The sequence below is a fragment of the Engystomops pustulosus genome, chromosome 9 (genome assembly GCF_040894005.1).
Source record: "Engystomops pustulosus chromosome 9, aEngPut4.maternal, whole genome shotgun sequence".
Classification (NCBI taxonomy): Eukaryota; Metazoa; Chordata; class Amphibia; order Anura; family Leptodactylidae; genus Engystomops; species Engystomops pustulosus.
The window spans coordinates 97,724,573-97,752,394 of NC_092419.1; the positions used below are offsets into that span (position 1 = coordinate 97,724,573).

General features: G+C 44.6%; 1 protein-coding gene across 3 annotated transcripts; it reads left to right on the forward strand.

Annotated features, from left to right (window-relative positions):
- Positions 1-6,835: 6,835 nt before the first annotated feature.
- MIGA2 (mitoguardin 2) lies at positions 6,836-25,032 on the forward strand. Of its 3 annotated transcripts, none has more exons than XM_072124365.1 (16): positions 6,836-6,967; positions 9,266-9,482; positions 11,241-11,451; positions 12,869-12,990; positions 13,412-13,526; positions 14,085-14,215; positions 17,989-18,103; positions 18,240-18,340; positions 19,161-19,276; positions 20,155-20,227; positions 20,322-20,408; positions 20,770-20,868; positions 21,470-21,604; positions 21,840-21,893; positions 22,408-22,524; positions 23,145-25,032. In XM_072124365.1, exons 2-16 carry the CDS (start codon positions 9,387-9,389, stop codon positions 23,346-23,348), a joined length of 1,776 nt encoding a protein of 591 aa, XP_071980466.1. In that variant the 5' UTR covers positions 6,836-6,967; positions 9,266-9,386; the 3' UTR covers positions 23,349-25,032. The 3 variants fall into 3 exon arrangements, with proteins under 3 accessions (XP_071980466.1, XP_071980467.1, XP_071980469.1); XM_072124366.1 differs by having other exon boundaries at positions 6,855-6,999; XM_072124368.1 differs by having other exon boundaries at positions 6,866-7,009.
- Positions 25,033-27,822: the final 2,790 nt, after the last annotated feature.

Below are 27,822 nucleotides of genomic sequence, written 5' to 3' on the forward strand. Positions count from 1 at the left end.
ATGCCAAATATTTAAACAAAGTTTGTAATTACCCCGTTGTTAAACCCATCTTATACATTCACAATTAATATCTCCTTGACAGGAGGTAATATACTTCATTAGAGAGTAACAAAAGAAAAAGGGCGGCACTGTGAAAAAAATTGATTAGAGGGTGTAAGTTTGCGAAGGTCTGACTCTGGACCCAGAAGTTCAAACAAATCCAATGCATTCTCATTGCTTAGAAATGGCTACATTGAGTTAGCTGAAACGTTGCATTGTATCCACAGGTGAAAAAACACCTGAATTAGACGGAGTGCTTCTTTCCTGCATTGGATTTGTTAAACTTCACTAGAGAATGAGGTTACGATGGAGGCACGGATAAGGACAGGAGATTTCTTCCCATATTGTGAAGGATTTATGCCTATATGTCCTGGCGTAACAGAAAATGTGACTAGACGTGCGCTCAGATCTTGTTATAGGGCTCCCCCTACTGCTCATATTAGATTTTAGCTGCGGTTTCTCCTCTACTTGTGGATAGTAGTTAGTGCTATCATCATTTTGGTACCAAATTCATAACTAGAAACTGGTGTATTTTAATAATAGGCATTTTCTATAGGCGCTGGTATTCGCTAGCTATGCATTTCCATATTGTCACCCAGCCCTTCAATGTCCCCTGTACCAAATCTTGGTCTGGGAACTGCCTGTCCCACTATCGAAACACACAGAATGATAATCCAGCCCTGTGTGCACAGTGAGTTCCCTGAACCAGGGTTTTATGTGACTGGGGGCCCATTTTCCTCCATGGGGCCATCTGAACACAGTCACACTAAACCCCCCTGGTGGCAGCCCTGAGAGGCAGTATTTGAGGTCAGAGAATATGTAGCTTTGAGTTTTGTTTCAGTAATGTAATAAGTCACTCCATACAGCGATATCTGCTGCCTTCCAGGATCTGAAGAGGGCACAGTCTCAGTGGGGCAGATTCCTCCAGGATCTTTTTGAATAGTGTGGAGTAGTTTGGGGTTTATATGGTAGATGGGGCACGCCTGCTCTATATGCCTAGATGTGTGTTTTCTGCCGTGATCTAAAAACCCTGACTTTCCCGTCAGAGAAAGATGATCAGCATTTCACTTTTATTGAGGTTTATATGGAAGCCTGCAATACTCAAAGGAGGGCATTTATTACTGACTTTCCAACAGAAAACTGCCATTGGTTTTTTATTGCCTTGCTGCACCTGTTGTGACTCATTTATGAAGTGTTGGTGCCACAAAATTGGTGGTTTTCCGACACTCACAACTTTTTTTTTGGGGGGGGGGGGGCGCACAACTTGGGCACCATTTTAGTATCTGACGCTTCCAGTTTTCAGACACTTTTTTGGCGTAAGTTAAAGCTACAAAAAGCTTTTCTGCGGAGTTCTATTTCACTCTCATGAAAGGGGAGTTAGGTGAAACCATTTTCGGTGATGCAGCAATTCATTAACCCCATGCACCATTATCTAACATCCAAGTGAAAATGATAGCACGATTTGTGTGCCCAAAAAAATACAGACCCTGCGCTGCGATGGATAAATGCTCAGCTAAAAGTGATGAATGTGTTCCAGGGTGGCTAAGTGATGTCTAGCTGAGAGTCATATGGTAATCTCATTTTCAACTCCTCCTCTCCTACATGGATAACTGTAAAAAAGGGCCGGTCCTTATAGGGAACGCACCAAAAGTTCTAGCGCCAAGTTGCAAAGGAGCGGTGATCGTGAATTTCTGTAGGGGAAATAAGTGAATAGCAAGTGTTAGGGTTGGGTAACACAGAAGACAGGGGGTAGTGTGCCCTGAGCTTGCCCCAACCTCTGTCCCTTCCTATAGCCCCCCCACACTAAACCGTGGGGCGACTACTTGAAGACTCGAAATACACTGGATAAGTGTGGGAAGGGAAACACAAACAGACTGACAAACATAAAACACAAAAGAATGGTCAACTAGCCGGAATCACAACGAGAGGGTACGTCAATAACAAAGTCAGAAGGCAAAACGTCAATGTCAAAAACGAGCCGAGGTCACAACGATTCAGATACTCTGGTACAGGTGACTAGTGAAGCTGCAATTTATGCAGCCAGAACTCCACCTCCAGAACCTGATAGGAGCTGGGAAGCTACTGGGAATTAACCCCTCATGGTGCAGAACAACCAGGCATCATGCAGAGGTACCACAAGTCCCAGCAGTTCCGAACACAACTCCTAGACAGCGCGAGATCTTAGCAGCCGCTGCCTGGGACGAGAGGTGGAGTTTGCACGGATACGCGCCGGGGGTCGGAGAACGCTGCTGGCACCAGCAGAAGAACCAGAAGTCCCAGCATTCTCCCTAGAGACCCTGACAGTACCCCCCCCCCCCCTGATGGGGGGCCTTCGGACCCCTAGATCTTAAAGATGGCTTCTGAGGATAGGCCTGATGAAATAACCTGAGTAACCGCGGCGCATGAACATCTCTAGCCGGAACCCAAGACCTATCCTCAGGACCAAAACCTTTGCAATGGACCAGGTACTGCAGGGAGTTACCTACCCATCTGGAATTCACAACTTTTTCCACCTCAAATTCCAGATTTCCCTCCACAATAGATGGAGAAGGAGGGTCAGGAAGAGGCAAAACAGGCTCAACATACCGCTTCAGAAGACTCTTATGGAAGGTGTTATGAACCCGCCACCCTGCTGGAAGAGTAATCTTGAAGGAAACCGGGTTAACAATATGAGTAACAACAAACGGACCTACAAACCTGGGCGCAAATTTCAAAGAGGGGACCTTCAATTTAAGATTTTTCGTGGATAACCACACTTTATCCCCCACCACAAACGTATCGGAGTTAGTGCGCCTTCTTTCAGTCTGTTGGACCATAGAATTTTGTGCCCTCTGAATATTCTCCTGCACTTGAGACCAGAGCGTGTGCAATTTGGATGTAATAGCTTCCGGCCGAGGAATATTAGAGACAGGCACAGAAGAAAAGGAGAAACGAGGATGAAAACCATAATTGCAGAAAAACGGAGATACCTGTGTGGACGAACTACAGTGGTTATTAATAGCAAATTCTGCCAACGGAAGGAATTTCACCCACTGGTCCTGACTGTCCGAGACAAAGAGTCGCAGATATTGAATCATCTCCTGATTCATTCTCTCGGACCGACCATTAGACTCAGGGTGAAACGCCGACGAGAACGACAAATTAACTTCCAGTCTTGAACAAAATGCTCGCCAAAATCTGGAAACAAATTGTACGCCCCTATCTGACACAATATCATCTGGTATACCATGGAGGCGTACAATATTCTGTATAAACAATTCAGCCAATTCTTCAGCTGAAGGTAACTTCTTTAATGGAACAAAGTGTCCCATCTTAGAGAAACGGTCTACTACCACCCAAATCACTGTACAGCCTTGAGATGCTGGCAGATCAGTGACAAAATCCATAGACCCTTTAGACCATGGCCTGGTGGGAACTGGAAGCGGAAGAAGAGGCCCCTCAGGACGTCTCCTGGGAGTCTTTCCTCGCGCACAGACCTGACAGGCTTGGACAAAAATTGGTCTTTTAGGGCACAGTCGTTCCATTGCGAGTCAGTCACATACTGTCTAAATTGGGCACAATAATCTTCCGCCGTCAATTTTCCGGCGGAAAAAAATCTAATGTGGTGGAATTAGTATAAAACCAAAGTTGTGCCAGCCAGGGGCTGGCTGGCTATATACCACAGGGGGCTGGCTGTCTATATACCACAGCGGGCTGGCTGGCTATATACCACAGGGGGCTGGCTGGCTATATACCACAGGGGGCTGGCTGTCTATATACCACAGGGGCTGGCTGTCTATATACCTCAGCAGGCTGGCTGTCTATATACCACAGCAGGCTGGCTGTCTATATACCACAGCAGGCTGGCTGTCTATATACCACAGCAGGCTGGCTGTCTATATACCACAGCAGGCTGGCTGGCTATATACCACAGGGGGCTGGCTATATAGCACAGCGGGCTGGCTGTCTATATACCACAGCGGGCTGGCTGTCTATATACCACAGCGGGCTGGCTGGCTATATACCACAGGAGGCTGGCTGGCTATATACTACAGGGGGCTGGCTGTTTATATACCACAAGGGGCTGTCTGGCTTTATACCACAGGGGGTTGGCTGTCTATATACCACAGGGGGCTGTCTGGCTATATACCATAGGGGGGTGGCTGTCTATATACCACAGGGGGCTGTCTGGCTATATACCACAGGGGGCTGTCTGGCTATATACCACAGTGGGTTGTCTATTTACTACTGGGGGCTGGCTATATACTACAGAGGGTTGGCTATATACTACAGGGGTTTGCTGGCTATATCCTGTGGAGGCTGTGACCAATGCATTTCCCACCCTTGGCTTATACTCGAGTCAATTATTTTTCATCAGTGGAGCTTAAAATTAATGGGAGTGTGTAACGCAGAGTCAGGGAATGGATAGTGACAAAGACAGTAGGCCCTGACTAATTGCCTGAACCACCCTCGGAGGTTTATAGAAAACTAGCCAATATTCCCTTCCTTCGCCAAAGTGCCACATGGAAACAAACACTGCACAATACAAACAGAGAGGGTCAAAACCAAGAGAATAATTCAGTACAAAATTACTAGGCAGTCAAAGATTACTGATCCACAAGACCTTATATGAGAATCCATAGCCCCGGTCCGGAAGGTGATTGGATCAGTTTGCCACAGATCAAGTTTGTAACAGGTTAAAGGGGTTTTCCCACGAAGGTAAGTTAGGCCCTATCCACGGGATAGGACCCAACTTGCTGATCAGTGGGGGTCTACGTGCTGATCTACCCCTCAGCCGCGCATGACTGTTCTTCTCCATTAATCTCTATAGAGCTGACGTAAATTGCCGAGCGCTGCGCTCACCGATCTCCGTCAGCTCCATAGAGATTAATGGAACAGAATGGTAATGGTAATGTGCGGCCATCTGCTCCATTACTCTCATGGACTGTACATATTATACATGAAAACAATGGGAATAGAAATGTAATTTATAATTATCATTTTGAGTTAATCTGAAAATTAATTATAAATTACAGCAGTAAATTGCATCAAAACTCCAAAAGTTTCCCAATGGGTTTATTATGGAAAAGGAAGATGACTATTGTGGACTAGTCTCTGAATGTCAGTAAATTCCTGCTCTGGTCTGCACCAACGTCCTGGAAAATTCCCTGAAGTTCTTCCATCACTGCTGAATGGGCTCCTGGATGGAGGTGGGGGACACCATCCCGGCCGTGTCCATGAGATATAATCCTCCAGCCCCCATACTCATAATCTCATTAATTCCTGCTTTATTTTCTTTTGTCTTTAATTGCCTAATTATTAATTGTCTGCGTTTTACCAGAAACCAAGGAGAAGAAAAGTATATCTAAGGACAACGCTGACACAAGACCATCTGGGGAGATTCCATCTTGCTTCAACTGTAGTGGAAAACCATTAGACTTTGGAGACCTCAAATCATCCTTTTGCCTAGCAGCTCCGGACTTGGTTGATAAGAGCTATGTGGACTCATATCATGGTGCTGGAGTCATTATTCCGAGTTCTACCTTCTGACCCGATCTGTGCTTTCGGTTGGAACAATAACATCTAGTCCTATGTAGAACAAGGATAGCGTCACCACCACCAATATTATTCAAGACCACTCCATTCCATCAGTGGCACCATGTTATGCATTCACTTTTGGACCATTTAACAACTTCTCAAGTCCTCAGGTCTGGTACCTGGTAGTACTATGATCAACCCATCCAAATATAGAAAATCTTTATTTGATCTACTATTATAACATCCAGGACAGGCACTGCACCAGCGTGGCGCAGGAACGGCCCACACTGCCCAGCTATGTTGCTGGCTTTGCACCCCACCACACAAAGTCGAGTGGTGTAATGGGGAAGAAGTGCAATTTCTGCTCATGCGCCAGGAATTGCACCTATTTTAGGTCATTAATGGGGTATCATACTGTGTGGGAACACTAGGGGTAGGATAAGGGGACATTATATAGAGTGGGGGTCATTATTGGGGTATTAAACGGTGTGGACACACTACGGGTAAGGTAAGGGGACTATGTATAGCGTGGGGGTCATTAATGAGGCATCGTACTGTGTGGGCACACTAGGGGTAGGGTAAGTGGACATTAAATAGTGTGAGGGTCATTAATGAGGCAACATACAGTGTGGGTGCACTAGGGGTAGGGTAAGGGGACATTATATAGTGTGAGGGTCATTAATGAGGCATCATACTGTGTGTGCACATTAGGGATAGAGTAAGGGGACATTATATAGAGTGGGGGTCATTAATGAGGCATCATACTGTGTGGGCACACTAGGGGTAGGGTAAGGGGACATTATTTAGTGTGGTGGTCATTAATGAGGCATCATACTGTGTGGGCACACTAGGGGTAGAGTCTGAGACAGGGTAAGGTGTTGTTACAATGGTTTCTAAGCTCTTTATGATGGGAGATTTGGAAATGTCTTTGAGCCCTGACCTTCATCTTCCCTGTGTGCCCATAGCTGCCCACCACATAATGAATACAGTATAAATGATGACTGACAATCTTGCTTCTCTACCATTAATAAGAGTTAGGGGTCTCCCAGACTTTGCTCAGGGCCCCAGAAATGCTAAACCTTCATGTACATAATGTCACCTCCAGACCCCTGCCCTCTGCTCTTTCACGTGCTACTGTCCCTTTAACCGCGGACACGCCCCTTCCCTACACTGAGGGCTTACCCAATCAGAGTGCGCTTCACCAGGAAGTATGGTCAATGCAACCATACCTGTGTGAGGGAGAATGCGGCGGCTCTTCTGATTGGTTATTAGGAGGAGATGGGCGGGCTGTCTCGCTTGCGATTGGCAGAGGTGGTCGCTGCTCTGTCTACAGGGTTCGGCTGCGCTTAGTTGGAGGAGAAGCTGCCCTTCTAGAGGCAGGAAGCGGCCGGGACCTGTCACTGCTGCCCGGGTAATGCCCAGTGCCCCGGCCTGTGCCCGCGTGTATGTGCCGGTAGTGACCGTATTATACATCTGTATATAATGTGCGGGGGGTTACTGTATTATACATCTGTATATAATGTGCGGGGGGTTACTGTATTATACATCTGTATATAATGTGCGGGGGGTTACTGTATTATACATCTGTATATAATGTGCGGGGGGTTACTGTATTATACATCAGTATATAATGTGCAGGGAGTTACTGTATTATACATCTGTATATAATGTGCGGGGGGTTACTGTATTATACATCTGTATATAATGTGCGGGGGGTTACTGTATTATACATCAGTATATAATGTGCAGGGAGTTACTGTATTATACATCAGTATATAATGTGCGGGGGGTTACTGTATTATACATCTGTATATAATGTGCGGGGGGTTACTGTATTATACATCTGTATATAATGTGCGGGGGGTTACTGTATTATACATCTGTATATAATGTGCGGGGGGTTACTGTATTATACATCTGTATATAATGTGCAGGGAGTTACTGTATTATACATCAGTATATAATGTGCAGGGAGTTACTGTATTATACATCTGTATATAATGTGCGGGGAGTTACTGTATTATACATCAGTATATAATGTGCGGGGAGTTACTGTATTATACACCTGTATATAATGTGCAGGGAGTTACTGTATTATACATCAGTATATAATGTGCAGGGAGTTACTGTATTATACATCAGTATATAATGTGCAGGGAGTTACTGTATTATACATCAGTATATAATGTGCGGGGAGTTACTGTATTATACATCAGTATATAATGTGCAGGGAGTTACTGTATTATACATCAGTATATAATGTGCAGGGAGTTACTGTATTATACATCAGTATATAATGTGCAGGGAGTTACTGTATTATACATCTGTATATAATGTGCAGGGAGTTACTGTATTATACATCAGTATATAATGTGCAGGGAGTTACTGTATTATACATCAGTATATAATGTGCAGGGAGTTACTGTATTATACATCAGTATATAATGTGCGGGGAGTTACTGTATTATACATCTGTATATAATGTGCGGGGGGTTACTGTATTATACATCTGTATATAATGTGCGGGGGGTTACTGTATTATACATCTGTATATAATGTGCGGGGGGTTACTGTATTATACATCTGTATATAATGTGCGGGGGGTTACTGTATTATACATCTGTATATAATGTGCGGGGGTTACTGTATTATACATCTGTATATAATGTGCGGGGGGTTACTGTATTATACATCTGTATATAATGTGCGGGGGGTTACTGTATTATACATCTGTATATAATGTGCGGGGAGTTACTGTATTATACATCTGTATATAATGTGCGGGGAGTTACTGTATTATACATCTGTATATAATGTGCGGGGAGTTACTGTATTATACATCTGTATATAATGTGCGGGGAGTTACTGTATTATACACCTGTATATAATGTGCGGGGAGTTACCGTATTATACACCTGTATATAATGTGCGGGGGGTTACTGTATTATACACCTGTATATAATGTGCTGTGTGCAGGGAGTTACTGTATTATTTATGGTTATTACATACTACAGTGCCAATTATCACATGTATTACTATTATGTGTTATACCTTGATGAATTACTGATGTCTCTTTGGATGAGACCATCACATACATCATCCTGTTATTCTAGTGTTATGCTGCCTGCAGTGGTAATGCTTTACTGTAGGGTTACAAAGTATCTAATAATAATGATACAATTTAAGTTACTCGTGACAATTTGATACCTTTTTAATCCCTATACATAACACATAATATGCGTCTGTGATAATATAATACTACATAACCCTATTACCTATAATACTGCTTTGTATTGGTACAGTCTACAATAGTATAAAACGACTGTAAATAACTATACATATCACATAGTATAAATAGCTTGTACCATTATACATAACAATACTACACATCTATTACACTAAACATAGCACTTTCCCTTGCAGCATGCTGCCTGTCAGTGAATGGAAACATACACAGCTCACTATCCGGACTTGTATATTTCTAACCTCTCCGTTACAATCTTACTACAGGACCCCCACAGTTGTGGTATATGTCATGTTGTCTCAGGACCTGCTTTGTGTATTATATTCTACATGTACCAATGAGGTTATAAATGTGTTCTGAATAGTTTTTTTTCAGTGAAAAAATCTGTTTTTTTTTTAATATTTCTGTGGTGTTGTTTATACTGTTACACTATATATGACCCCGGTCTCATCCTTGATCTTATAGGGTCCACGTTGAAGATGGGACATCCGTGTGCTGAGGGCCTTGTTTCTAGTGAAGGACGGAAGGCTTCAGCCTCTGCGGTGGAGTAGACTGATCGGCCTTGGTCTGTGTCCTCCTGGTCACCATGGCTTTCCACAGGGCGGAGGGCATGTCCATTATCCAGGCGCTGGCTATGACCGTGGCCGAGATCCCCGTGTTCTTGTACACAACCTTTGGACAGGTAAATAGCAGATCTTATCACTGTCAGGTCTGGGAGGGATGTTGTGTCTGTGTTATCAGTGGATGCGCTGATCACTGTGTCAGGATTCACAAAATACATTTCTAGTCTGTTTTTAAGAATGGGGGTCCTCCTTTAGTGCCCCCGACTGAACGCTTCAATTCTCTATATGACTGCAGGAGAGTGCCAAGAGATGTAACCGGCAGCCACCTAGAGGTGAAGAAGTGGCTGCACGTGCCCTTCCAGACACCTAATTCATTTGGGGGATATTGATGGGGACTGATAGGACCTCCACCAATCACCTGCAGCCTCCGCCATGTTATGGGAACATCTAGATATTGAAATGCCACTTTAAGGAAGTAAAGTATCAGCAGGTTGCTGTTTACACCTGAGTGACTCAGCGCCACACTGTTTGCTGTTCTACGCGCTCCGGTCTATTCAAAGGGTAGAAACAAAACCCAGAATAGAATATATTAAAATATTAACTACAGGAAATGATATAAAATAGACAAACTTATCCCCCTCACTTCCTGTAGCTCCAGGGGGCACCTTCACCTTTGTGCTAGGGGGTGGGTCGATATTTTACTTTATATAATTTCATGCTGCTATTTTATTGTATTTAAAGGACACCTGTCATCAGGTCTGTGTCACTATTTTGTCACCACTACCTGTTAGAGCAGCTCACAAGGATCCCATCCCAGCCTTTATCTAGTCAATCATGATAAAATCATCTATTCTTTATTATGTAAATGAGGCTGGTCACATGGTCAGAGGCAGTGATGTCACCCCTGTTCCCCCTCCCCTCTCCTTTGCATGACGGGCTCTCTTTAAAGGGGTCCTAGTTCTAAAGTTATTGACAGGATAGGGGATAATTTGGTGATCGCTGTGGTACAGGGGCCTGCTTTCCCCTGGGGGCCCGAGTGACAGGTTGTGTTTGTGCCCCTCTGCTTCAGTTTATTCTCTAGTGTATTCCCATAGATATAGGATGCATGCACTATAACTTGCTGTGGCGCCTCCTACAGGTATGTTAGATATTTCGTCTTTGCACCTATTTCTTATTCCTAGAGGAGAGGAGACAACAAGATGATTGGTGAGGGTCGGAGTGGGTCCCCCACAAATCACGAGAACAATGGTCCTCCTGCGATTCAGAGAACATGAATGTTCTTACGAATGTGCGGAGCTCTGCAGTTTCTGACTCTACAATACAATTGAATAAAGCGGTAGGGTGCATGCTCGTCCTGCCGCTCCACACATTAGTGAGAATGGGCCACCGTTCTTGTGATCAGAGGGTGTCCAAGCAGTTGGACCATCTCGATCAGCCTGTTATCCCCTATCCCAGTGGTGGCGAACCTATGGCACTGGTGCCGGAGGTGGCACTCGGAACCCTTTCTGTGGGCACTCAGGCCATCACCAGAGATGACTCCAGGTAACTTCCTACAGTCACAGACAGCCCAGGACTTGCTGTGCACAGAGCTATTTTAAAGAGACAGCTGTACCTGGGACTATTTTCTGCTTTATTGGTGTCCTCAGAGTGCTGGTATCAATGAAAACTGTGACAGAGAAGGGAGTATATATCACAAATTAAATTTCGGTGTTGGCACTTTGCGATAAATAAGCGGGTCCTGGTTGTAGTTTGGGCACTCGGCCTCTAAAAGGTTCGCCATCACTGCCCTATCCCGTATGTGCATAGTAGTTGGTTACTACTTGAGTAGTTAGTACAACCCCTTACTCTTCTTGCCTACATTTTTGGTTTCTCTACAGAACACTTTCTCCCAGCTCCGGTTGTCTCCAGGACTCCGGAAAGTTCTATTTGCCACCGCTCTGGGCACTGTGGCCTTAGCCCTCGCCGCCCACCAGCTAAAGAGACGGAAGCACAAGAAGAAACAGATAACTGCGGGCGGCGAGAAGCTGAAGCCGGGTGCTGTCCCCCCAGGATTGTTACCTGTAAGACGCTCCTCTTCTGTAAAGAAAGGTAAGTCACAGCAAAGGCCAAAGGTTACTAGTCCTGTTTCCAGTATCAGCTGATTCGCCATTAAAAGTTATTCTGGTTCATCAGATAATTTGTATTGAGGTTTCCAATTCTGAGATTGTGTGGTGTGGAATGTACTGGTGTGAATAAGACCTTCCCGTACCATTCTCTGATAATATTAGTTACCTAAGGGCATTGCTACCATGTCTGAAAGTTACCTATTTAATAATTATTTAAAGGGGATCTCTAGACCTACTGGAAAGAGTAGAGGGAAAGAAGAAAAAAAAGGTACTTGTCTACTCCGATTCCTATTTCTGTGGCGTGGACCTCCAAACCATTGTGGAAATCTTGTTACAGCTTAGTCTGATTTACTTGATTGAATGGGAGCTGCAATACCAGTCAGAAACCTAGGGCTAGGGGGGCGCTGTGCAAGGGGGATGTCATGTGAAATTGTACTCTCCATTTAAAGAAGTTGTCCAGACACTAAAGTGGAAAGTCCGGTTTTCCCTGTCCACAGGAAAGGGGATAAAGTACTGATAGGTGACAGTCCCAGTAAGTCCCACATATTATACACATTTACACATTTTTATACTGCCACAATTACTGTCTTTGGACGCATGTTTGAGCGGCAGCTCTGTTCATTTCGGGTACGATCGACCCCGTTCTTGTAATCTATGGGGGTCCCAGTGATGAGAAATGTATCCCCTAACCTGAGTGCAAATCTAGATGGCTGGTGAGTGCAGTGTATGTATATACTGTATATCTTATATGCCGGCTCCTACTATCAGCCTATATCCCTTGTCCTTGTCAGTTGACATTGCTATATATTGTTGCTTCTGTCGCTTTGATATGGTTCACTGATTTAGCCTCCTGGAGTGGAGCATGTGGGTCCTGCAGTCACTTTGTATGGCAGAGAGATTACAGAATACCCCTCCGTGTGTATATCACAGCGTATCCACGTCTTATCTTCACACTAACCTATTATTAAGCCATAAAACAAATCGATGTGGTTCACTTTGGCAGCTCCCCACCCCTAGGGAGAGCTGCTCCTCTTCCCCGGAGATGGGTTTCATCTGAACTTGTGTTTAATACAAGATAAGACAACAGGCAAAATTATAGCACAAGAAACAGAGGGGAACCGAGACGATGATGTGATGGGAAGCTGCCGGCAATAAGCCTCTAATATGTAAGGGTGCGTCGCTTCATTAGTATTGCCACTACAGTGATACATACTTAATCCCATTCTAGGGTTAGTGATTGACTTCACAAGGTCAGGTGGGAATAGGGATTTGGGGGGATAACAAAAAGTAAATGTTCATTTACTAATATGTACAGGCTGTGGATAGGTTCTGTCATATGAGGGATTGTCGCACAAGATCCATGAGTGCTGGTCCGATCCTTTGTTGTTGTCTTCTTCTAGGATATTCGCACAGGGTGCAAAGTCCGAGCAGTAAAAGCAATGATACGCTCAGTGGCATCTCCTCCATCGAGCCTAGCAAGCATTCCAGCAAGCACTCGAGCTCCACTCACAGCCTGGCATCGGTAAGCGTGGCAATACCGGAGGGTAGCATCACAGGATGCTCATCATACACAGAACAATCTAGGAGAAATAATAACATAGGCACTACCGTATTTTTCGGACTATAAGGCGCACAAAAAATCCTTTGATTTTCTCGGAAATCAATGGTGCACCTTCTAGTCCAGTGCGCTATATATATGAACCGTACTTACAGACAACAGCTTCCTTGTACTGTGCACAGGTCTGCCACCTGCTGGTCATTCATCCTTATAATCAGGTGCGCCTTCTAATCCGGTGCGCCTTATATATGAACCTAGATGTTTTAGCAGGCATTTATTGATGGTGCGCCTTATACTCCGGTGCGCCTTATAGTCCGAAATATACAGTAAATACATGAATATCAATAGTAAAACGCATTCTCCGTCCTGGTCCTCACTTGGTTAGGTGGTGGCGGTCAACTCTTCCAGTGCCAATGCTACTTCCCTGACACCATGGGAGTCCCGAGAGATGGATGAGCAGCTCGCTGATGACTCCAACGCAGAAAACCTTTACGTTCAAGGTAAAATATACTATAATAAAAATCACAAAATCATCAATTACATTATGAAGAAATTTTTTATTACAAACACAAATTATTCATTCTAACTTCTTATTGACAATTCTAAAATATGGTTATTTTTAGCTGGACTTTAGCAATGGGCGTATGTCCTCTAAGCTTTCTCTGCAATGAGCTGCTCTGTGTAAAAGATGCAGCAGGCTTCTATAGCAGTCAGAGTGGAGGGGGTCAATACAGAGAGCTAAGAGCGCAGCAGTGTGAGGACACGCCTAAGTGCACTTGGTAAAGCCACGATCCTAGAATATAAATCCATATATCACAGTCCTGCTGCTACTAACAATATCCACAAAAGGTGTAATTACACATCTCTCCAGGGACAATACATAGCACTGGCTGCAGTAATGCATTGCTGATATACTCCAAAAAAAAAGTCAGGAATATTGTGTGAGCTGTTCTGAGACATTTAGGGGGTGATCTATCTACTCTAGTTCATGTAAAGGTTCACATTGTCCATATGTTGATCAGAACTGGTTTGGTAAATGGACTGTATTCTCTCTCTAGGGATGGAGCTCTTTGAAGAGGCTTTACATAAATGGGAGCAGGCCCTGAATATTGGGCAGAGGTGCAGCTCCAGTACCCCAACTGCTCACCATAGTGAAATCCACTATGAGACCTCTACAAGCATACTAGACGTGAGTACCCTGCTTTAGTACATACCCAGTGATGTTAGATTAATCTCTACCTCTCACTCACATCTCCAGGACTTCTCCTGAGCTGCACCAATTGTCTGGAAAGACCTGCCCCAATCTATCAGACTTGTACCAAAACTCTAAAGTTTCTCTTTAGGCGACTTATCACACACTCACTCACTGCATGAAATGTGAGCTCTCTCTTTACTAACTCGTCCTGTGTCCTTCTCCCGTCTGTTATCCGGCAAACGCCGATAGATACCAAGCTCCCGGCTTCTCTGCAGTCACTTTCACCTTGGACTTTGTATATAAGGTGGCGGCTGATGGCTGCTTAAAGCAGCAGAAATTTTATTTATTCAATTATTTTCTTCTGTTACCTTAAAAAGAATGGGTGGACCTTTATACAAGCTCTTATGCCTCTTGTGTCACCCCCTCATAGACTGTAAGCTCTTCTGTCACCCCTCATCCTCATAGACTGTAAGCTCTTGTGTCACCCCTCATCCTCATAGACTGTAAGCTCTTGTGTCACCCCCCCATCCACATAGACTGTAAGCTCTTGTGTCACCCCCTCATCCTCATAGACTGTAAGCTCATGTGTCACCCCTCATCCTCATAGACTGTAAGCTCTTGTGTCACCCCTCATCCTCATAGACTGTAAGCTCTTGTGTCACCCCCTCCTCCTCATAGACTGTAAGGTCTTGTCACCCCCTCATCCTCATAGACTGTAAGCTCTTGTGTCACCCCCTCATCCTCATAGACTGTAAGCTCATGTGTCACCCCCTCATCCTCATAGACTGTAAGCTCTTGTGTCACCCCTCATCCTCATAGACTGTAAGCTCTTGTGTCACTCCCTCATCCTCATAGACTGTAAGCTCTTGTGTCACTCCCTCATTCTTATAGACTGTAAGCTCTTGTGTCACCCCCCCCTCCTCATAGACTGTAAGCTCTTGTGTCATCCCCTCATCCTCATAGACTGTAAGCTCTTGTGTCACTCCCTCATTCTTATAGACTGTAAGCTCTTGTGTCACCCCCCCCCCCCCTCCTCATAGACTGTAAGCTCTTCTGTCACCCCTCATCCTCATAGACTGTAAGCTCATGTGTCACCCCCTCATCCTCATAGACTGTAAGCTCTTGTGTCACCCCTCATCCTCATAGACTGTAAGCTCTTGTGTCACTCCCTCATCCTCATAGACTGTAAGCTCTTGTGTCACTCCCTCATTCTTATAGACTGTAAGCTCTTGTGTCACCCCCTCATCCTCATAGACTGTAAGCTCTTGTGTCATCCCCTCATCCTCATAGACTGTAAGCTCTTGTGTCACTCCCTCATTCTTATAGACTGTAAGCTCTTGTGTCACCCCCCCCTCCTCATAGACTGTAAGCTCTTCTGTCACCCCTCATCCTCATAGACTGTAAGCTCTTGTGTCACCTCCTCATCCTTATAGACTGTAAGCTCTTGTGTCATACCCTCATCCTCATAGACTGTAGGCTCTTGTGTCACCCCCTCATCCTCATAGACTGTAAGCTCTTGCGTCACCCCCTCATCCTCATAGACTGTAAGCTCTTGCGTCACCCCCTCATCCTCATAGACTGTAAGCTCTTGCGTCACCCCCTCATCCTCATAGACTGTAAGCTCTTGCGTCACCCCCTCATCCTCATAGACTGTAAGCTCTTGTGTCACCCCCTCATCCTCATAGACTGTAAGCTCTTGTGTCACCCCCTCATCCTCATAGACTGTAAGCTCTTGTGTCACCCCTTCATCCTCATGGACTGTAAGCTCTTGTGTCCCCCCTCATCCTCATAGACTGTAAGCTCTTGTGTCACCCCCTCATCCTCATAGACTGTAAGCTCTTGTGTCACCCCCTCATCCTCATAGACTGTAAGCTCTTGTGTCACCCCCTCATCCTCATAGACTGTAAGCTCTTGTGTCACCCCCTCATCCTCATAGACTGTAAGCTCTTGTGTCACCCCCTCATCCTCATAGACTGTAAGCTCTTGTGTCACCCCCTCATCCTCATAGACTGTAAGCTCTTGTGTCACCCCCTCATCCTCATAGACTGTAAGCTCTTGTGTCACCCCCTCATCCTCATAGACTGTAAGCTCTTGTGTCACCCCTCATCCTCATAGACTGTAAGCTCTTGTGTCATACCCTCATCCTCATAGACTGTAAGCTCTTGTGTCACACCCTCATCCTCATAGACTGTAAGCTCTTGTGTCACCTCCTCATCCTTATAGACTGTAAGCTCTTGTGTCATACCCTCATCCTCATAGACTGTAGGCTCTTGTGTCACCCCCTCATCCTCATAGACTGTAAGCTCTTGCGTCACCCCCTCATCCTCATAGACTGTAAGCTCTTGCGTCACCCCCTCATCCTCATAGACTGTAAGCTCTTGCGTCACCCCCTCATCCTCATAGACTGTAAGCTCTTGCGTCACCCCCTCATCCTCATAGACTGTAAGCTCTTGTGTCACCCCCTCATCCTCATAGACTGTAAGCTCTTGTGTCACCCCCTCATCCTCATAGACTGTAAGCTCTTGTGTCACCCCTTCATCCTCATGGACTGTAAGCTCTTGTGTCCCCCCTCATCCTCATAGACTGTAAGCTCTTGTGTCCCCCCTCATCCTCATAGACTGTAAGCTCTTGTGTCACCCCCTCATCCTCATAGACTGTAAGCTCTTGTGTCACCCCCTCATCCTCATAGACTGTAAGCTCTTGTGTCACCCCCTCATCCTCATAGACTGTAAGCTCTTGTGTCACCCCCTCATCCTCATAGACTGTAAGCTCTTGTGTCACCCCCTCCATATGACTGTTTGTACTGTGTAATATTATATTTGTATACGTCCCCTATTATTTGTAAAGCTATAGAATATGATGACACTATAGAAATAAGGATTATTACTATAGCTTAATATCTCCCAGTGTGGTAATAAGTGCAACTACTTATAGATTAGACTTCAATCTGTCATTACGGCTGGCACTCACTTACATACATGCCTGGCTGAGTGTGCATGTGCCTACGGGACTGAGGGAGGAATAAGCCAATACAGGACTGGTGCATTATAATCTGAAGAAAAAACTCCAAGATGTCTACTCCGGCTTTCCTTAAATATACGATGTATATATAGTGCAGTGTCGCCACTATACAGGAGGTCCCCTACTTAAAGGAAATCTACCATTTTAAATTAGTCATTCTGACCTAAACATACGGTTACACGGCGCTAGGTAAGCCGATGCTGGAGGTGGTCGTGATATGGCACGGAAATCCGCAGTTTTGATGAAAAATCGAATTATCAACAGGCATATGACCCCATTCGGCGCTCCTAAGCCCCTGATACATGTCGCCTGGCGCTCGGGCACATTCATAACAATGCGCGCGCCTTGCGTGCTTGAAACCCCCCCCCCCCCCCCCCACCTCGTTCCTGAGAGCCGGTGACGTCACTAAGCTCTTGGGAGCATTGGCATATGCGCACTGTATCTTCATTATGTGCCGACATGTCCCAGACTGCAATGATCAGCTGTAAGGTGTCTGTAATGAAGCTTTATGGATAATCCTTGGTCCCATTACAGCACAACATTTTGAAACCGAAACAAAAAAAAATATTGTCTGGAGCTTCAATTATAAAATATACAGTTTCGACTTACATACAAATTCAACTTAGGAACAAACCTATGGAACCTATCTTGTAGTTCTGTACTAGGTGTTAGGGAGGTTGGTAAATGACTTGTAAGCGTTTGCTTTCATTGTAACACAGAAATTCCTCTCCATTTATTTATTCTAGACATCCCAGAGCAAAGAGTTTGCAGGAAAGCTGGAGTCCTTGCTGAGCCGTGCCTACAATTTACAGGAAGAATTTGGAACAAACATTCCCTCTGAGAGCATGCTGCTGGACCTGGGTGAGCTGCGGGCTGTATAGAATCTGATATAAAGTATCCCCTTATATAGGAAAGCCTACAGATCAGTGGGGGTCCGACTACTTGCATCTCCTGTATGTACAAAATGTAAGTAGTCTTCACTTGTTTCTCCATACAGAAGGCGCCCTGATGATCCCATTACTGGAGGGACGGAGGCAAATACAAATGGATGATGAAATCAGCACAATATCGGATGAATCCTTCTTCTCAGCAGCGGAGGTAGTGGGTAGATGTATTAGACAATTAACTGTTCTCTCCTCACCTCCTTATTCCTATTTAGCTTTGGGTATATGCATATCAACCAGTAAGTGTATATTGCTACATAAACTGCAGACGGACCAGATCCCGGGCGAGCACCGGGCCGGGAGCAGGAGGTGAGCGTTCCTCGCCCTCCTCCCTCCATAGGCAGATGACTTGTGCACCGTGACCGGGAGCCATAGAGCAGATCACAGCCCCAATTTCAGCCATCTGAATGCACCCTAAGACTCTATTTGGAGGGTACAACTTAAGAATACCCACCGGCTTCAACATCATTGTGTAGGACACCATCACCGCTTTCCAGACAATGGCCGCCCTGTTTTCCAGTGATTTGTCTTTGTAAATGGTGCATCTATTTTCTTTTTATGCTGCCCATTACACAATGATTGATATACTTTGTAGAAATAGAAAATAGGTGCACAGTCACAGCCACATCCCTAGTGCACCCTCTGAACGAGCACTGGGCATGTCAGCCATGGTAATAGGGTCGTACAGGTGCTTATATATGTGCCAGGTTCATGTTAACACGACTCTAATAGGAAATGTGGAACTTGCATGAAATCTGCATTGCAGTCCACACAGCCGGTCCAGGCTGAATTATTTTGCGATACTAGGGTGAGGTTATGGTAACGGCACTGCCCATAGGAACCTGATGCCAGCTGTCATTGCCCAAGTGTCTCTGCAGAAGTTTTGATTACTCCTCCCCATAGTGTGTTTTGTCCTCACATCACATTATTGTCTCTGACCTCTTTATAATGCCCCCCTTTCTCCCCTTTCTCAGCTTTTTGAGTCCATACAACTGAACGAGGGTCCGTTCCTACCCTCCAAGCCTGCCGCGGCCTATGAGGAGGCAATGAAGATGGTTAAATGTGGGGAAGTACCTTGCCGGACCCTGAGGTGAGATACGTCAGTGTATGGGGGATGTTTTTACATTCAATTTTTTTTCCCAAAATTTGTACGTGAATTCCCGTTCCGTTCTGTGAGTGAGGTTGGGTATGTAGCTTGCATCTAGATGTCTGTAAGCCACATTTAGATGAATTTGTGATTGTTGGCAAAAAATCTGAAGAATTTGACTTTACAAAGCTGATAAAGAGAAGTAATACTGTCCGGAGAATTTAAGCTCTGGTGCTGGGTCTGTCATTCTCCTCTCTGTGATAATGGTGGAGGGGGGCGGGGTAGAGATGATGGGAGTAATATGTGCAACACACTGCCTGCAGCGTCTAGGAACATCTACTAACCACTTACCAAATGTCACATACTCTGGATTGATAGGGGTAGAATCACTGATCACAGAAATTGGGATCCTAAGTGTCGCTATTGGATTGGCTGATGGTATCCAATGGGGCAGATTTACTTACCCGGTCCATTCGCGTTCTCTGCAGTGGATTCGGGTCCGGCCGGGATTTACTAAGGTAGTTCCTCCGACGTTCACCAGGTGGCGCTGCTGCGCTGAAGTTCCCCGAGGCCCGCCGGAATGCACTGAAGTTCACCGGCCTATTCCTGGTGAAGGTAAGCGCCGCGACACTTTTTTTTTTTTTTTTTTTTAATGCGGCAGTTTTTCCGAATCCGTTGGGTTTTCGTTCGCCCCCCGGATTTCCGTCGCGTGCATGTCGGCGCCGATGCGCCACAATCCGATCGCATGTGCCAAAATCCCGGGGCAATGCAGGGAAAATCGGCGCAAATCGGAAATATTCGGGTAACACTTCGGGAAAACGTGAATCGGGCCCTTAGTAAATGACCCCCAATGTGTTTTTACCTTTTATGTGTGACCACAGGACTGAGCTGCTGGACTGCTACAACGACCAGGACTTTTTGGCAAAACTCTACTGTGTCCGCCAGGCCTTCAAGGTACCTAAACCAACATGTCCTGTTACTAAGGTGAAATGTTCTAGCAGTAGAATGAAGTAAGAAATTAGTTACCAATCTGATTTTTCTCTTTCAGCTGTTGCTCCAGGATGAAGGGAATCGGCTCTTTTTTGGTGAAGTTGGGAAGCAGATGGTGAAAGGTCTTATGGTGAAGGCTGAGAAGGTAAGACGCCATTGTGGGCGGCACGGTGGCGGAGTGAGTAGCACTTCTGCCTTGCAGCGCTGGGGTCCTGGGTTTGAATCCCACCGAAGTCAACATCTGCAAAGAGTTTGTATGTTCTCTCTGTGGTTGTGTGGGTTTCCTCCGGGTCCTCCGGTTTCCTCCCACACTCCAAAACATACTGTTAGATTGTTTAGATTGTGAGCCCCATGGGGACAGGGACTGATTTGACATTCTTTGTTCAGTGCTGTGTAATCTGTGTGCACCATATAAATAAAGAATTATTATTATTATTATTGTACATTGATGTGTGCTGCGGTGTAAGACAATCACTGAATAAGATCTTTACATTGTGAACCTCTAGAACCCCAAGGGATTCATGGAGAATTATGAAGAGATGCTGCTCTATGCTTCAAAGGAAGAGACGTGGCCCACCACACAGAGGGAACTTGAAGGACGAGGGGTAAGGATGGCTTATAGTACGGCATGGCAGTCCTGTACTATGGCGTAAGGGGAAGGATATACAGTCTGCACACTAAAATCTCAGGGCTAGATGGTCCATGTATCTGCACTGAGCAGAGATCCCACCACTGAATGCTTGTAATCCCACAGTGTCTCCCATCAGGGATGTGACCGATCATAATTATAAAGCATAGATTTCCATTTGGCTCTTGTACTTGCCCGCTGTTATTATGGTGAGATCAGGGAGCTGCGCCTGGGGAGAAGCCTGCGATGAAAACATGTATGATTACCAGAAGATGTCTCCCTATGGAGCCACTTGCAGGATAATACAGAGAGAGGATTGTTATTGTGTGTGCTGCTTATATGGGATATACAGTAGCGGCTGTGGTCTCATATGGGACTTCTATACAGAGTTACAGATATATCCATTATGTCACACTATGATTTTAAAGAGGCTTTCTGATCAAAGTCAATTGATGACCTCCATGCTAACCAATCATGGAGTGACACCCGACTCCCCCATGGATCAGCTGATATAAGGGGTTACTCAGCGTCTATAGACATTTACAGCAAGTAAGTAATTGTCATCTTCCTCCTTCCAGGTCGTCTCCATGAATTTCTTTGACATTGCACTGGATTTTATCCTAATGGATGCCTTTGAGGACCTCGAAAACCCCCCTTCCTCTGTGATCGCTGTATTACGTAACCGCTGGCTGTCTGACAGCTTCAAGGAGACAGTAAGTCGCAATAAACTTTATAATAATAATAAACTTTATTATTATTTATTAAGTGTCACATCCGCAATAAGTATAATAAGGGCTTTAACATCCATGTATTTTGTAAAGTGAGGAGGGATTGGACGGTACCAGAAGTCTCTTCATACATTTCCAGGAGGAGTAACAGAGTGGCAGAGTCCTGTATGTGCACTGATACATGGATTGTAGACATTTACTCCTTCTTGTGTCTCCCCAGGCCTTGGCGACAGCCTGCTGGTCGGTTCTGAAAGCAAAAAGGAGGCTTCTCATGGTAAGAATTCCGGGGGAAATAAATCCATGCAAATTTTTAGATTTGTTTAGTATCTTAGTGTATACTTAGTGAGCCCAGAGAGAATACTCTGACAGGTGTAACATCATGGAAAATATACTCTAAGTTATTGAAGAGATATATGGATGTTAAAGGATGAAGAATTGTAAACCCAGCACACTGACATGCTGGTATGTGCCCCCTATGGCAGGATCTGCTCTTCTTTTAAGCTTCATACGCCCTGGTTTTTAGGAAAAAAAATGGGTTTAGGAATTATGCAAATGAGCATGAGGGGCTCCAGGCTCCATTAACATCTTTGGAGCCCCTCAGGTTCATTTGCATCATTTTAAAAAACCTTTTTTTTTTTTACACATAGAGCTCCAAGAAGAGCATATCCTGCACGAGGGGGCGCACACCAGTATGTCTGTTTGCTTAGTTTACAGTCCTTCATCCTCGCGGTAGATGTTCTTTTAATATGTATTATTAGTTTTATAGGGTGATTTATTATACTTTTCAGGTCCCAGATGGCTTCATATCACATTTCTACTCCGTATCGGAGCATGTCAGCCCTGTACTGGCATTTGGATTTCTAGGTCCAAAAGAAAATTTAACAGAAATATGTAATTTCTTTAAGGTAAGTATAGGCGGTCCCCTACTTAAGAACACCTGACTTACAGACGACCCCTAGTTACAAACGAACCTCTGGATGTTGGTAAGTCACTGTACTTTAGCCTCAGGCTACAATAAACAGCTATAACAGTTATTAAAGGTGTCTGTAATGAAGCTGTATTGTTAATCCTGGTTCTTATGATAACCCAAAAGTTTTAAAACTCAATTGTCACAGAGACCCAAAAAATTCTAGCTGGAGTTACATCTTGTATGTAACAGTATATAAAATATATATATTTTATTATGTACTTTTGTCTGTTAAACCCCTTTTTACACTGATCCCAGTGAAATCAATGCACAGAATATGTAATGCACAGAATATGTAACGCTCAGTCCTCTAGACGTGCTCCAAAGTGAGGGTCTTCACTGCGGGACCCCTACTTTAACATTACATTAACTCAGGATGGGTTTATATGATCTCTCTCAATATAAAATGACATTTTTTTTAATCTGATTTTTATATCTACAGTTTTTTCATTCTGTGCCATATATTATAGGATCCATCTTTGTGCAATGTGACATGTGGTGGTGGATTGCGCGCCCATCTATGTATTATAACCCGATTCTGCTTGTTTCTCCCCACAGCACCAGATAGTGCAGTATTTAAAGGACATGTTTGACTTGGATAAAGTCCGATACACTACAGTCCAATCACTGGCGGAGGATATCCTGCACCTATCTCGCAGGCGGAGTGACATTCTCCTGGGGTATCTGGGTATAGACACTGTACGGGAAATGAACGGCGGCGTCCATGTTGGAAACGGAACTGAAGAAGAGCTTCACCTCTGACCGCAAAGATGGAAGTAACAGAGAGACAGTGATACCTCAGCAATCCCCCGGGCCTAATGGGCTTCAGAGCATAAGCACTAGTGGCACCCGGCGGTCACACATCTGCATTATACTGAATCACACACTGATTGAGAATTTGGGCTCCTGTAGTTGTACTATGGCAGCCTAACATCGTATCATTATATACTAAAGTCTGGGGCTATATGAACGGCAATGGGGTCTTCTCATCTCTGACATATGGGAATGCCATCATTGTTGACAGATTTGGGTCTTACTTGGTCCCATCTGATTGGAGCGGTGGTGTCACACGTGCAACTCCCATCATTCACTTCTATGGTGGTTGACTACATTCTCCATTCACGGTGGTCCTGGGACCATATCCTTGAGATGGGGGTGACCTGAATCTTGTGGATGTCATAGATGTTTATCATAGGAGACAGTGGGATCGCCCAAAACCCAATAATTCACCAGTTTTACTTCTATGGGGGTTAAAGTGATATACACCACAGTCCAATTGCTGGTGGAAAGAATTCCCCGTCTTTCTCGGAAGTGGAATGTCCGTTATAAATAGGACCATGCATGGCGACCGTGGTCATGAGATGGGAAGTCACCCCCCATTCTGCTGTAGATTGGAATACCCCTTTAAAGTTTTATGATATTCTTATTCCATTTTTAAATTATTATTTCTACATCCCCCACTTTTTGCCTGAACACTGAATCCAATGGCTATCACAAGACTCTGATTTTAATTCATCATTTCTGTAATGTACAACTTTTAATGGAAAAAGAAACGAATGGATGAAAAACAATCATCATTTTTAGGACTTTTATTTTTGTGCTTTTTTTTTTTTGCACTTATACCTTAACTGTGAACAGAGATGATGTGAAAAGAATAGAGAAGGGGATGATCCGTCCTCCTTGTATCTAGTGGAGCCTGTGCCGCAGGGTGTGGGGGGTCTAAGACCCCCTCTACTGGATGCCACTATCTCCTGACAGTCCTGGGACTAACTTTTCCCTGGTGCTGTAATACCTAGAGCAGCGATGGCGAACCTTTTAGAGACTGAGTGCCCAAACTACAACAAAGACCCACTAATTTATCGCAAAGTGCCAACACAGAAATTTAATTTGTGGTTTATACTCTCTTCTCTGTCACAGTTTTCATTGATACCAGCACCTGAGGACACCAATAAAGCAGAAAATAGTCCCAGGTACAGCTGTCACTTTAATATAGCTCTGTGCATAGCAAGTCCTGGGCTGTCTGGGACTGCAGGAAGATACCTGGAGTCATCTCTGGTGATGGCCTGAGTGCCCACAGAAAGGGCTCTGAGTGCCACCTCTGGCACCAGTGCCATAGGTTAGCCATCACTGACCTAGAGTATGTGTGATCAATGGCAAAGCTGATATGTTGACATTTTAATTTTTATTACTAACCCCCCGATCATATCCTAAATAGTTCCCATTGATGGGTTCCCACCTGTGTGTTGCCAAGCATCGTGACTTTTCTTTGTTGCACTGATGTACTCGCTTTCTTATTGCACATTGTACTTCCATATCTATAATGTTCTGTTTCTACTTGCGTTCGGGTCTAGTACAGTGTTATTTGTAGTCTCCTGGCCGGGCTCTTATTAAATACTTGCATTAAAAAAAAAAAAAGGTAAATTAATTAAAAAAGACATTTAAAGAAGGTAAAGTTTGTGGTGGTTTGTGCTGCTGTGTATCTGCGACATGGGGAGATACTGGAAGCGTTATAGCGGCTCCAATACAGACCCTCTTTACTGCTATGGCTGCATTTTCGGGTTCCTATGGGTAAGCCACATACAAATTGACCTCTCGGGTTGGCACCGCTGCAGGATTTCTCTATTCCCGACCAGGACACACCAAGTCAGACTATATAGGAGAAAGACTAAAGACTGTGTTCACACAACTGATCTGTACAGTCAGAGGCTGAGCTGTGGATTTGCAGGGCTTGGTTATCTGCCCGCTCACTAGCTTTGTATATAGGATTGTGGATTCCTATTGAAATCTATGAGATGCAGAATACATCTGCTCTTTGGCACTTCTTATATGATGAAATGTACATTATTTTCGAATGCAACGTTAAAAGGGCGTAAAAACTTGACTGCTTTCTTCCAAAAACAGCACCTGAGCATGGGTAGTTCCTGGTACTGCAGCTCCGCTCCATTCATCTCTATAGACCTAAGGTGCAATACCGCCACTAGCCATGGTCAGGTGTGGCGCTGTTTTTGGAAGAAGGAGGTAGCCGGACAACCCCTTTTAAAAAAAGGCCAAATTGCGTCCTACAAGGTTGTGTCACCTCATATGACCAAACACATGGGGAGATATGGGAAGTCTGGAAATGTGTGTCTAATTTTGTGGATTTTTTTTTAGTAAGTATTTGGGATCATCCCTCCATCTCTCCAATGTGGATGTATTCGACCTCATGTCCATGTGCAAGAGGCCTAAACCTGATGTTTTGTGTGTACTCCCACGCCATCTGCTGCTCACATGTAAAATTGCAACATGTAGTTTAATGTACAGTAGACTAGGGTTATGCACAGATTTTTTTTCCCTGCAATTTCCATAAAAAAAACCACTTTTATTTATTCACTCTCTTGCAATCCAGCATTTTTCAACATTTTCGGAATAGCAACATTTAGCAGTGCTTCTACACCAAAAAAATTGTGACCATTTTGTGGCTATTTCACCTCCATGCCATATGGGCAAGGAGAGGCGCGTCCACCATTGGTGTAGTTTGCCCATCTTTAAAAAAAAAAAAAAAAAAAGTTTTTTAAGCAAGACTGCGCCAGACCTATGCCTCTGGGTATATCTGCCGCGATCATACACTGGCGCACAATAAATTCCCCGCTGTGTAAGAAGGAAGACATAGGCTGCATTCACACTAACGCAAGGGGGGCGTATATATACGGCTGACGTATATACGGCCGATATACGTCCCCCATAGATGGCAATGGGAGCGCGGGGCCCTACGGGAGCGGTATGGTGCAGCACACGTGCGGCACCGTATTGCTCCGTGCCCCGTGAAAAAATAGGACATGTCCTATTTTTTCAGGGCATACGGCGCCGTGCGCCATATATCCCTATGGAGAGGGGCGGGGGTGAGCAGCGCTCTCCCCCTCCTCCTCTCCCCGCGTGCTGCCGTGCTACGGTACGGCGGGCACCGGTCGTGTGAATCCAGCCTGAGGCTGTAGAAAAACCACATGAATTTTTTTTCTGCACGCTATTTGTGTGCATATTGTATGTAAGATACTATATGTAGTATGTTTTTGGATCCACATTTGTCTGCGGTTTTTAACCTCTTCTCTCCTAGACCTAGGATCTGACATTTCTCATCAAAATACACAAAAATACAAAGTTTGTTTGTGGATATTTACAATCCAATGAACAAAAAAAACCAAAACGAACACTAAAAAGGAAAGCAAATAAAATAAAGTTTTTCCCGCATCGCACAAGAATTTCCACATGGAAAAAAAAAATGCAATGTCTGCTCTAATTTTGTCAGAATCACAATCACTTTTACGTGGCGGGATTTCCGTACCTAAATGTGTGCGCGCTCCGGATCACTCCTCGCTTTGTGTGTGGAATAACGGCGTAATACACGATTATTGTATTCACATTGATTTCTAATCTAGTAAAGATGTTTTTCTGCACTGGAAATATTTCTTCTTTTGCTGCGGATTTCTCCTCAAAATTCTGTGGACAATCTGCCCCCAAACCTGAGAATCCGCTGCGAGTTCACGTGTTACATGAAGGCACATTTTTAGCTCAATTTTGGAGGGGAGATGTCTGCAATTTTCGTGCTATTCAGGGCGCGTTCACATGATATGTTGCGTTTTTTTGATGCGTTCCAAAGGCTTCAGCCTTGAACACAAGCTCAGGTAACTTTGCGTCTTAGCAAATGCAATGGAAATGCAATGTTACCTCAGCATGTGATCCAGGCCCGAAGCCTTTAGAATGCGTCAAAAACGTCCCAAAAAACACAACGCATCGTGTGACTGCGCCCTAAAGGGTTATCTATCCTGATCCACAGGATTAAATTCAGCATGAGGGGGATTTCAGATGTTTTTTTGACAAAAAAAAAAAGTCAGGGCGCGTTCACACGTTGCGTTTTGGCCTGTGTTTTCATTGCGTTTGAAACACATTACAACAGCTGAGGAGAGGTGATTACATTAGTGTTTACATTTGCGTTTACAAAACGCATTGTAAACGCGATGTTAACCCATGTGTTAACAATACTTTAGTGCATGCGTCTTGATAACGCATGCGTTAACATTGCGTTTTGACCAGTTTGAGTTAAGATAATTGCTCAAACCTGTCATGCAATTGTCATGTCATGCAAACCTGTCATGCATTTTTTAACGCATGCGTTTTTAACGATTTGAAAACGCACTAAAAACTCGCATCACACTCGCAACGCAAGCTGCTGGGAACGCACGGCCCGAACGCTGCACCGCGG

Coding starts and splice junctions, on each gene's coding strand:
- MIGA2 (XM_072124365.1), top strand. CDS start 9,387: ATGGCTTTCCACAGGGCGGAGGGCATGTCCATTATCCAGGCGCTGGCT. Junction 13,527..14,084: donor AGAAAACCTTTACGTTCAAG/GTAAAATATACT, acceptor TTCTCTCTCTAG/GGATGGAGCTCTTTGAAGAG. Junction 19,277..20,154: donor GTACCTTGCCGGACCCTGAG/GTGAGATACGTC, acceptor GTGTGACCACAG/GACTGAGCTGCTGGACTGCT.